Here is a 12,838-nt window from a genome sequence, read left to right on the forward strand (position 1 = left end):
TAGCACTGACATTGGCTTCATTTTTGCACAAAGCTAAAACAATTTTTTTATTATACTTGCTTAAATTTATTAACTTGTTTAAATTATTATATAGTAAATTATGTTTCTTTTTAGACTGTAAGTTACTTTCTATAGTTTAAAATTTAAAATGGCCTAAAATGGCTTGAATTTATTCTATTGTACCTTGCCCTGAGATTCTTGGATATAGTGCAGGATACCAAAATTTTAATAAAATAAAATAGTTGTTGTACCACTAAATTCTAGGAAGCTTATACCCAAAATGGAATCTGGACAAAACAAGGTTGATAACTTCAAGAAATTCTTCTTGAGTAGCTACTCTCTGGCATCTTCAGGGTGGGCTAGAAATGATTTATGCCTGAAAAATTTTCAGAGCTGTTCTAAGGGTTAACAATAATGGTCCAATTATCTGTGATTCAGTATAAGGCAACTTCTTATGTTCCCTATGAGGATTGGTCAAAAGCAGCAATAGACATCTCAATGCATATTATTCCTCCAGTTCTGTTTATTTACTGATCTTTAAGTTGCTCTGTCTTGCAATGTGCACCTTCTGAATTCCTAGTTGAATTAAGAAAGCTTTTAAAACTAGTTCTAAAATATACATTGACAGTAATACTGTATTGAGATGTAATTTTATTCATAATGCCTATATGCAGTTTGAAAAAACTGCAACAAATCAATGTGGATCCTATTGTGCGCACAAATGCATCAGTGATCCTTCTGCACACTGTTTTACTCTTGTGCACAGGTGCTAGCACACATTCATAAAACAACAAAATACATTATATACAACTACATGGGGACTTAATCTGAGAATGTTTTTAGGGACAGTTTTATGAATGCACAGGAAGAGATGAAGGAGAGATGAATATGCTAAAGGAAGTGAAGTCTGCATGCAAAGTATTCTATAAAAAGGCAGAGAGAAAAATTAGAAGATTCTTAAATTATTAGTTTTGCACTGAAAAGAATGCCAACTAACTTATAATTCTGAAATCTGTACAGAAGTTGTGGCAACATGTATTTCAGAAGCATCCTAACAGCTGGTACAGATACAAACCATAATGTAGATGCTCATTTCCAAGTTGTATGTCCTACTGACATACAGACCCCCTAAGTCCAATAACTGAATGCAAAAAAAGTGCAGCTGTATCTGAAGCAGGGCCTTGATATTTTTAGGGGGGGGGGGGAATGTTAAAACATGCATCAAACTCTTTATAGCAAAACTGAAACGATAGCTTTGAAAAGCTCAGCAGTACTAATTCCACCCAATACCTTTTTCATAATAAAGGGCATGCAAATTTCTTTAGATTATAGATGGTCAGATCACTGAATTGAAATTCTAGTTGCACTTCTTTTTGTGTAATCAGCATCCTAGCACATAAAGGATTTTAAATATGTACATAAAGCTTCCTGCTCACTTTTGTTTCATGGCAGAAGGGTTGTGGAATGCACTACTGTTCACGAAAGAATTTCAAGACAATATTTTAAATTAATTTTATCTCAAGAAGATTTAACAATAATACTATCTGTTTTTAGTTCAGTAAAAAATACAGAAGTCAAATACCGGCTGACATCACTGGGACACATAATGCCAACCAGCTGTGCTGCAGTATTACCATGGAGAAGAACATTATTTCAGAAGATCTAGTAAATTTTACAAGTAAGTCACAACAGGCCATTGATTTCAATGGGAAGTCTAACCAGGGGTAAATCCTGATCTAACACACTGGCACAAATACCAGTATTCATGTTAACAGAATAGCCATTGCCCTTCCAAGTAAAGGTCTTCTCATTTAGTATTGATTTCATGTGATATATGAACAAGTAAACAACTTTCATTTGCCTGGGTTAAGTCTAAAAGAAACAAAAACTAAGCTGTTGTCTATTACAAAATCCCTTATACAATCTTCCTAACAAACATTTACTACTGAGTGAAAAATAAAATGTACCAAATTTGTTCAGGATGTGGGCACAAAGAGAACATACAAATGTGGTATTCATTTTCCAAACAAGACTTTTTAAAGAAGCACAGGCTATTTGCAAAGATGGCACTTTGTACATGCAAACAGGCTGGTGGGGGTGGGGAGAGAACCAAACCAAACCAAAGCTTATTTTCCCCTATGAAGCAGCCAAGGTAGCAAAAGTGAAATTTGGAAGACAATTATTTTGAAAACCTATACCAGAAAAAACAAATATTCAGAGGTCAATTATGTAATCATAGTCTGCTTTCAAAAACCAGGAGGGAGATAGGCATAAATTATGAACACAACTTCTTAAGATTTCAGCATGGATATGATAATGATATGAGGTATTTCTCAGAACTACCTTATGATCACAATACTAAAATATGCTGATCTCAAAATACCAAGAACTTGACTAAGAAAAAAAAGTTCACCAGCTGCATTTTATCAGATATCAATATTATGTGAAATAAGACTACTCATTCTGTGACAGATGTAGTGTTTATTATGCATTAATTTTTGTGTCCTTACATTTTCTAGCACAGTAGAACGCAAAACAGTTTAACTTCTGCTTAAATGACAGTTATGTACCCTCTTATCATAGCCTCAATGGTCTTGGCCAAATAACTGAATGGTTCATGACAGCACCACTTTCCAAAATGCTAGTGAATCAAGTAATCATCCCTGGAAAAAACAGACTACGAAGTACATTTAACCATGTATGTTAAAATTAATCTATGTTAAACTAATATAAAATGTCATGTGAAATCTGTGGGGCATCACAGAGTGGTAGTCATGAGTAACAATTTTATGAGCTGTGTGTTCTTCTGCTAGGCCATGTCAGTTGGGAGTACCTTGTATTCATCATAATCTTTTTCATCTAGTAAATCCATTTTGTCCAATTCTACTGTTTGCTCTGGAGTCGGCTCGGTTGGCAGAGGGTCGATTTCAGCTTGCTCATAAATTGGTTTCCCTTTTAAGAATAGCTCCTTCCAGTCACGCATTAGCTTCGCTGGGATTAAGCTGTGGGAATCAAACAAATAAATTTGTGCTCATCTTGACCAAATAATGCTTCTGAAGAACTGTATTTATTAATCAGAGCATTTAGCATGCAATATTTTAAAAAAACTACTCTGAGAAAAGTAAGATTTGACAGGTTCTTCAGACTTAAGCAGGAAATCTCCAATGTTCTCTGTATTCAACCAGGTCATCACATAATCATAGAATCATAGAGGTGAAAGAAACCACAGGGGCCTCCCAGCCCAACCTGCTGCCATGCAGGAACTCTCAATCAAAGCATCCCCGACAGATGGCCATCCAACCTCTGTTTAAAGACCTTTAAGGAAGGAGACTCCACTACATTCCGAGGGAGTTTGTTCCACTGTCGAACATCCCTTACTGTCAGGAAGTTCCTCCTAATGTCGAGGTGGAATCTCTTTTCCTGTAGCTTGCATCTTATTTTATTGTGAAACCCACAAAGAACTAGATGTATAACATAAACATTCTATAAAATCAACCTCTGAAGAACTGTAATCCATGCCCCCTAGATTCAACCGTTTGCCATGTTGTTGTGTGCCTTCAAGTTGTTTCCAACTCAAGACAACAGTTTTCCTGGCAAGATTTGTTTGGGGGGGGGGTTCATTTGCCTTCATCTGAGGCTGGGAGAATGTGACTTGCCCAAGGTCACCCAATGGGTTTCCATGGCTGAATGGGGATCTGAATCCTGGTCTCCAGAGTCAGAGTCCAATGCTCAAACCACTATACTATACTGGTTCTCTGCTTCCCATATAATTTTTTTTTTAAATCAGACAGAAAGCTTGAACAAAAATTGTCCCAACAAATCTATTGCTTTTTTCATTTACTGTCTTTGGATATCTTTTTGTCCAAGCCAATGCAATGTACTGGGAGAAAAACTATCTGGTGCACCGTGATCCCAAGAAGTTGATCTCTTTAGTGGGGACTGAGGAAAAATACAGTGGATCCTTGTTATACGTTGGGGTTTGGTTCCAAGATCCCCCGTGTATAACAAAATCCGTGTATGCTCAAGTCCCATTAAATATAATGACATAGTAAAATGGTGTCCCTAATAAAAAATGGAACATCAAGGTAAATTTATACTTTTTTGGAACATTTTCAAACCGTGTATGCTTGAATCCGTGTATAAAAAAATCCATGTATAAGAAGGGCCAACTGTACTGGAATTCTTCATGAATTCAAGATTTAGAAAAAACAAACATTAGATCCTACCAATACTGCTAATGTTAATTATAATACAAACCTCAACCTTCAATACACTGTACTTCACAATTGGTGTGTGTGTGTGTATATATATACATAAAAAAATTAATGTAAAATCCTGGTGCATGATGGATAAAAGAATATGGATTGAGATGACCTGATACAACGCCTTTCAGAGGGGTTCCATTTGTGATGGGCCTCCAAGGGGCTGGCACTAGGATGGTCTTGCACTCCATCAGTGGCTGCTCAGAGAGATCCTCAAGTGTCATGATGGTGGATGCCATCACGAGACTTGGCTACATATTTGGGGTGAAATCTCGCTTCAGATCACAATGAAATCTCACGAGACTTGAGGTCTTGTACTACAAGATTTCAAATCCATATAAAGGTCTCACTACATCGCTCCTGCCATTCCAGAGCCTGTTTTTTTTTTTCAGGGAACAACACAACATATTTTGTGTTTTGCCTGTGAATTGTCTCATTATCATCCGCCTTCCTCAGGAAAAGCTCCTCAGCTAGGCCATGAGGAAGATGGATGGTAATGAGACAATTCTCAGACAAAAATCAAAATGTGCTGTGTTGTTCAATTAGTCACTCTCTTTTAGTCTAGCCTACTTTGCAAGGTTATTGTAAGGATAAAGTGGGGAGAAGCAGAGTCTTGTAACCTGTGTGCATGGATGCTGGATGGACTGGATATGGGCTTACCAGATCAAGAACCAGTAGGGATGGAACAGCAATCAAATTAAATATATTCTGTCTCATGCTCTGGTAGCAGAAGAAGTGAATTATACTTGAAAACACAAAAGACTAAGGCAAAACTGAACATCACGTTGGATATTTCAGTAATAAGCACATAAACTTTGGTACAGCTGAACAGAAGCTTCCTGCTTATTCCAGAGCCCAATATCGTGCTGCATGGGAAGACCGTTCTACCTTTAGGAGTGAAGGGGGATTTCCCCCCTCAGGTCTGCCAATAAAAGCAGCAGCAGTGGCAAAATTTACTTTTCTCAATTTAAAAAAAAAATGTAGCACAGAAAAAGCAACATACTTATTTGTCAGTGTCCGATATTCTCCTATTTTGGTCACTAAGTCAATGATTTGTTCGACCACTTCCCAAGAGATAGCAAAATGCTTCTTATAGCGTTCCTCAGCTCTCTCAGCAGCAAGCTTGGCATGCAATTGCTTTTCCTTAAGAGCCTGTTCCTCAAGTTCAATTTTCTCTTGTTCTGCAAGAGCCTAGATGGAGTTGGGAGAAAAACAATAATATTCAGGTTCCTCAGATTAGCCAAGCTAAACACATTAATACTGAAATAAAATGTAAGACATATAGAGCAGTACCCTATTATCCAAATTTCACTGTTCCTCTGGAACTACACAATACAAACCAATGGCATTGTTAAATCCATGTTTATTAAGTAATAACAATGGTCGGGGAAAGATTTTCAGGGGAAACCTGCTTCCTTATTTCATATCTTCACATTTGGATGGACTAAAGTATGAAAAATGTATTAGAGTTAAGTATTCAGCTCAGGTAACCTTCACCATTTTGTCCTCCACTTCCCTTCCATCCAGAGACTGATGTAATCTTAAGGGAGGTGTTGAAATATCAGTACTTTCAGATAGATTAGATGGCTGATGGCCCTTTTCTAAAACAGAAATAACACACCACTCTTTCTGGTGGCTAGGTTGCTCTTAGCAGCCTCTTCCAATTTGGAACAGAAAGCCCTGTAGGAATGATCTACATCTGAGAATTTTCTGCTCCACTTCTCCCCACTATCATGGATATTTCCCCCCATTTAGGAGAGAACTAATGGTTCTGCAAGGGGAAGGAATTTTGCCCAAACCCAAGGTTGAGGCCAATGTTAAGGGGGAGCTACATCTGCCCACTGATTCTTTCCAGCAAATAGCTTTACTGAGTGCATACAAGTTTGAGAATTTCCATGCCTGTAGTGTAACATCTAATTTTGGTTGAAATTTGCTCACTCAAAGTTGATTAAATTTTAAACTGAAAATTCCCTGTGAGAATTTCTAGGTCAAAATGGGATTGGGAGAGAAGTTGCTAAAAATCATACTCCAGCTCATTTCCCACTGTACTCCCACCTGTTTCACAGCATGTCTCTCTCAGATGGTAGCAGTGCAGACCTTGGAAAAATTCACTTTATTAGCCTACAACATCCAGAATCCTTCTTCCAGCATGGTTATGTTAACCAGGGAATTCTGACCATTGTAAACCAAAATTTTATAAGCTCTGTTCTAGAAAGTCTTCTATTAAACTATTCTAGAAAGTCCCCCCTAGAAAACCTTCTTCAAAAAAAAGGCAACAGGAAAATACACCAGCCCCTTTTCTGTTTAAGAATCCCTCTGATGGTTAAAAGATTATTTCTGTAACAGCAAAGCAGCCAGCAAACAAAGTCCATTAATACACAAGGGGTTGAAGCAACAAATAAGTGGGCATCTCATCAAGTCCCCCCCCTTAAAGTAAATTCCCTAAGCTTATCAAGGAGTTAGATATTCTTATTCCACGTATGTGTTAGACCTGGTGAACATCTGATCTTTCCCCTATGTTTCAATCATGGCTACTTGCAAAACACAAAATACCTGTGGGGTGGGGTTTCAACACAAATAGGAAACTTCTGGTCCCCTTTAGTTTTTTGCAGGTGGGGCATTTTTTAACATTGAGTAAATTAGTACAGTACGTCTCCCTTGAGGAACTATGTTTGAACTCAAAGAACTTTGGCATTAGAATGCAACTCCCTTTGGAAAATACCACAGCCTAACCACTAGGGGCTACTGTTGCACTAGTCTGTAACCTGAAGGTAAGTCTGTACATTCATGGCAGTGAACACACCCTTAAACACATCCTGGTGGCAAGAGGTCAGGAGGTATTTGTGTTTTTTCCCTTTTTAGAAAGACAGAAAATAAAGCAATAAAACACAAAATAATGAAAGTAAAAAAAAAAAAGCAGTGGGCATAAAAGCAAAGCAGTTCATAAAACTGAATGTGAAATAAGATGCAAGGATAAAACATTACCAATATCTGAAAACACTAGAATAGCTCCTAGATGGCAGTCTATATGCTTGGTGTTGGAAAGAGCAAAATAAGTTCAAATAAGCACTCTGAATTTGTTAACTGCTATCAAATTAACAAATGGCTCCATGCCATCTGTAAATCTCCTTAGCACACTAATAACAGTGCAATTATGTCTTCTAGTGATCAGGGGGTGCATTTGTGATTTCATTAGAAAGCCTAGCCAATAGTAGTCTGACTGTTCCACAACCCCTGATGGGAGACTGCAGCCATTCTAGGGAAATCAACTATTCAAAACTGAGACATGGTTGACTACAGAGCACTGGCTTCCTCCCACTGCAAATATTATAGTTAAAATGCAGCAAAATTCTGCTCAGTTTCCATAGTGGCAATTGTCATTGTCAAGTGAAATTTTCATTTGGTAAATGAGTTGACTAATGAAATAAAAAAACCAAAAAACAAACAGAGTCAAAGCCTAGCCACACTAGGAGAGGGATTGTTTGTAATACTTTGCTATAGTTCTAAAAGAACTGTTGTAAAAATTGTGCCTGGTCCCCACAAGGTCACTACGTAAGCTGTGGCATTGAGTACAGCACATTTATCTGTGCTATCTGTGTTGCAAGAATAAATATTAGTATAAAGCTGCAACTTGTTCTCCTGTTAATTTACTGATATATCAAGGCTTAAGAATAGTTAAGGGGAATACAGGTGTTGATCTGACTACTGGATAAAACAGGGGTTTGCAACCTTGGGAGCCTAGGTAATAGGGACCCGAAAAGACAAGCCAAAATAAAGCTGCTTTGGGTCACTTTGGAGGTATGCTGTTTAAATGATGTCTGCATCCTAAGAGGCCAGAAGCTGTGCCAAAGCTATGCTCCAGTCCTTAGGACTAGAGTGTGGCTTTGTTGCAGCTTCCGGCCTCTTAGGATGCATACATCATTTAAATAGCATACCTCTAAAATGACCTGAAGCAGCTTTATTTTGGCCTGTCTGTTTGGACCCTAATACAGCAAATTCCAGAAAAGTGTGTAGAATCAGACTTGACAGGTATAAATAATCTTCTGTCTTCTAAGGATAGGTAGAGGAAGATGTACATCTGTGTCAAATCCTGTTGTAGTGTAAAAAGCTAAACAAACTACTGCTGTAAAATTTGCAACAGAAGGAGATTGATAATCAGTGCTAGGAGCCATCCACGGTAGTGCAGTGTGTGCAGCATTTTTAGCCCATACAAAGTCTACTAAAATATCCACATCTCAGGTCAGTGCATGTGTACATTATTGTATCTCATTCATAGCAAAATGAGGGGAATGAGTCTTACTAGAAGTTGAGTAACCTATGGCTGGACCTCCAAGTATTGATGGACTCCAGTTTCCATCATCCTCATCCAGCCTTGACATTGGTGCAAGATCATGGAAGAAATAGTCCATCATCGTCTGGAAGGCCACAGATTTCCAGGCTCTTCTTTACTGTAATGTTTTGCTCTGCCTTTGCCTGCTCTAATTTTGATAACAGGCAAAGATTTATAATTACCTTTATCAAGCTTCCCCTAGAGGAAAATTAATACATGAAAGATCCTGTTTTGGAACAGTGGACTTATAACCTAATGATCCACCATGATGCCCTCAAGTCTTTTAGTTTGCTCTGTTCTGCTGGTTGTTGTTGTGCCCCTTCAAGTAATTTCTGACTTATGGTAACCCTAAGGCATTTTCTTGACAGAATTTGTTCAGAGAGGGGCTGTTGCCCTTACCTTCCTCTGAGGCTGAGAGAATGTCACCCAGTAGGTTTCCATGGCCAAGAAGTGATTCAAACCCTCGTTTCCCAGTACCCTAGTCCAATACTCAAAACCACTGCATCATGCTGACTCTGTTGGTTACATGGTCTTACAAGTTAAGACTTGGGAAAACTACTTTACTGGCACCAAAACATCTCAGAAATGATTTCTCAAATTTCTTAATTCCTATTAGAATAAATGCATTCTGTTTCTGATTTTAAGACAGCTAGATAAAGAGGCTTAAAATAGAGAGAGAAAGTATCATATATACTCAACTATAAGTCAACCTCATGTATAAGTCAAGGGCAGGTTTTGGGGCCAAAATTATGGATTTTGATATAACATGTGGATAAGTAAAGTGTAAAATTTAGGAATAGGTAACAAAGGATCTAAAGGATGAAACAAAGGAAAACGATGCCAAAGAATTTACAAAATTCCAGCAGGCATAACTGTTTGTGCTCTTACTAAAGGATGGATGGATGAGAAAATGATTCAGTGATTCCCGAACACTATTACCAGGCAATGGTTCCTTTTTATAATAAGAGTTAACATACAGTAATTATATTGACCCGCAAATAAGTCAACTCAGGGTTTTTTTGGGTCAATTTTGACTAAAAGTTCTAGACTTATACCTCAATGTATACAGTAATTGATATTTACCGCTTCTCTGTCAAGAGCTTCTTGGAATTCTTTAAGCCGCCTTTCCTCAAACTGTTTTTCTCTGAAAATTCTGTTCTGCCACATCACTTCTTTTTCATGCCGCACATGCATAAGCTGCACAGCAATTCTCCGCTCCTGCTGTGATTGTCTCATCAGCCGGTTGATGAGCTGTTCTTCTCTATATGCCTCCTAAAACAACGACAACAAAAGCTGTGAAAGTATATTTTTTTAATCATTCTGCCCTTTTCCATATAAAGGCCATACATGCTGAATTTAATTTTTTTAAAGGTTTTTGCTTTAATCCATTGTACACTGCTCTGAAATCTTAGCCATAGAACAGTTTTGAAAATTCACAAAATACTGTTTTGGCTGGTTTAAGTAAAAGCATGTTCTTCCTTATCCAAAATACTTGGGACCAGAGGTGTCTTGGAATTCAGATTTATTTATTTTTTTGGATTTTGAAATACCTGTATTTGTATATACATATATAAAGAGGTATCCTGAAGATGAGATTAAGTCTAAAAACAAAATTTGTTTATTTTTTCAAATATAACATATACATATATAGCCTCAAGGTAATTTTATACAACATTTTAAATAATTTTGTGAATAAACATTAAGCCAACAGAAAGCAAAGGTGTCACTACCAGCCACCCATGTTTTAGTTGTTGGAATATTTTGGATTTTGGAATTCTGGATACGGGAGACCCAATCTATACTACAGACTGTGATGGTCTCCCCATAACAGCCCACACAAATACCCTTGGGTGTGTTTTTGTACATCTTAGCACAAATTGATAGCTTTTGATAATTTTAACTATTTTTATGCATCTTATTACAAATTGTTTCACTGCAGTGTTAGCAACACATCTTCTGAAAATCAGAAGGGAGCACATGCATCTCACTTCTTGTGCTTCATGGGCGATTAGTTGCTCTCTTAACATCTTCCGTCGTCTCTTCTCCCTTTGTTCACGAGCAAAGGTGTCTTCCTCTAGACGTTTCTGAATTTTCCGGATATATTCATCATCGGAATAAGTGCTCAACAACTCAGTGATGGCTGGGGTTGTAAATTCACGCTCATGGATCTGCAGCATGCTAAGAAAAATAATTCATCTCATCTTGTATTACAGGTTTCAACAGTGTGAAAGACACTGCTGTTTGTATGCACCATGACAACATCACCATTAGCATTTACTTTCATGATGGGACAATTCAGAAAGTTTTTCCTACCAACTTTTTCAGTTCTATTCTCCATTTGCTCACTGGAGCCATCTTACTTCACCATGCCTTGTTCTGAGGGAAGACACTATGCATTCAGGAGGGATAGAGGAGTAAATGCTTGGCTTTAAACTGCTGTAGGAATATTACCATCCCTGCTTTGCAACAGCAGCTTCAGTAAAATTTGTTTAAAGAAAAACCCACAAAGATCAGGCTCCCCACTCTCACCTCTTCTGCTTCTGTTACACACAACTCCTCATAAATTCTGTAGGGCAGTGAAAGTTCTGGTACTTGGAAAGTCTATCCCTACACACACCACCACCACCACCGCTGTTGCCGCCTACCAAAGTGCCAGAAGAATTCTCTGGAGTAGTGTTTTTTTTTTAAACTATGTGATCTGGATGAATAGTCAAGACAGGATCCAACACCCTCACAATGTATCAGGAACCAGTACCATATTTATGTCAATTGTCTACAACTGTTTTTGCTAGAAGTTCTCAAAGTACTAGCAATAGTCCATAGAACACTGTTGGTAACACTACTCTAGAGTACATTTAGCATAGCCCAAGAGTTGGGTGAGGTGGAATACAAGAAATGACAAGAAAAGGATTTTGCCATTCCAGGAAGCTAACAGTATAGGTATATCTCAACTAACAATGTCAGTGCATTCAACTTATGGCAATACGGTATTCTGAAGGCAGTTTACCTTGCATGTGTTACGTATGCATACACGGCTATAGTTCAATCAACTAAAGTAGAATACTGGTCTTTCCCAACTGGAGCTTTGTTCATTGCATTGTTTACTGCAGGCATATTGCAGCAACCCAACACTAAACATTTGAGTCGAAGGTTTTCATGGCCGGCATCCATAGTTTTTTGTGGGTTTTTCAGGCTATGTGGCCATGTTCTGGAAGAGTTTCTTCCTGATGTTTGGCCAGCAAATGCTGGTGAAACGTCAGGAATAACCTCTTCTAGAACATGGCCCATAGCCCGAAAAACCCACAAAAAACTAAACATGTTATTCAGCTTTCCTACACCATGCTCCCAAAACCTATATATAAAGTATTGCTGTAAAAAAAAACTTCTTCCAGCTAGACAGAGAACAAGGAGGAAAAGCAGGGAGCATAAAAATACATTGTAAAAAGAAGCTTCTTGATCAGAGGTTGTGTTAACTGACAGAGATGTGTGCAAGTGTCAAACTAGGCATGGCCCTGTGCCTATGATTGGCTTTTGCATGCTTGTTTTTTCTTTTCTAAGGAGACGCACTAGGGAAGATGAACGGGATGGCAGTGGGAACAGGATTTAATCATGTGCTGTTCATCATTAGAGTCTCTATATAATCACTCCTTCAAAGAAACTTACCAATAGTATCTTCCCTCCTGGGACAAATATCAGTTGTGGCAGAACATGCCAGGAGTATGGAGTTAAATCCCTTCCTCCTCACACCCCATTGCCCCCACACCATGGCTGCCCCCTATTATTAACCAAAGGAGAAAAAAATCAGCACACAAGTCCGTGCAATGGTTTCACCAGCACATGTAATTTGGCCCTAAATATAAATAGGCTAAGAAGACAAATCAGAAATTGGGGTGGGAGGTGGGAACAGAGACAAAAGTAGGGGGGAGTACAAGGACTTTATTGCACACAGCTTTTAAACTGTGATTTCACGATACCCTGGGTGTGAAAAGCCATCCTGGGGCATTTGCATGATTGGTAGTCATATGGTGTCACTGTCCCCTCCTCCCGCCTTCCCCTCGCTATTTTTTTAAAAAATCTAATGTTTTCGCACAGTTTCAGAGCTGCACAGCTTTATGGTCTTTTTTAAAAAATAAAATGTTAAATTGGAGATGCAGAGCTCTGAAATTGTGCAACAAACGTTGAATTTTAAAAAATAAAATAGAGAGGCAGGCAGGCCAGAGCTAAGGACAGGACAGGAAGGGAGTGT

General features: G+C 38.2%; 1 protein-coding gene across 8 annotated transcripts in view; it reads right to left on the reverse strand.

Moving 5' to 3' along the window:
- SPEF2 (sperm flagellar 2) overlaps positions 1 to 12,838 on the reverse strand; it is a 128,119-nt gene that overhangs the window by 88,281 nt on the left and 27,000 nt on the right. For 6 of the 8 annotated variants that reach the window (XR_006102093.1, XM_042450987.1, XM_042450989.1 and 3 more), the window contains 4 exons: positions 10,581 to 10,770; positions 9,676 to 9,864; positions 5,266 to 5,453; positions 2,834 to 3,002 (listed from right to left, as the gene is read on the reverse strand). Coding sequence is in view for 7 of the 8 variants with exons in the window: in XM_042450987.1 (XP_042306921.1) it covers positions 2,834 to 3,002; positions 5,266 to 5,453; positions 9,676 to 9,864; positions 10,581 to 10,770 (736 nt within the window). In the remaining variant the exon portion in view is untranslated. Of the gene's footprint in view, positions 1 to 2,446; positions 3,003 to 5,265; positions 5,454 to 9,675; positions 9,865 to 10,580; positions 10,771 to 12,255; positions 12,324 to 12,838 lie in introns of those variants that run through there. The other 2 variants (XM_042450991.1, XM_042450994.1) reach the window with 2 other exon arrangements.

This window comes from Sceloporus undulatus, chromosome 2, assembly GCF_019175285.1.
Source record: "Sceloporus undulatus isolate JIND9_A2432 ecotype Alabama chromosome 2, SceUnd_v1.1, whole genome shotgun sequence".
NCBI classification, from domain to species: Eukaryota; Metazoa; Chordata; class Lepidosauria; order Squamata; family Phrynosomatidae; genus Sceloporus; species Sceloporus undulatus.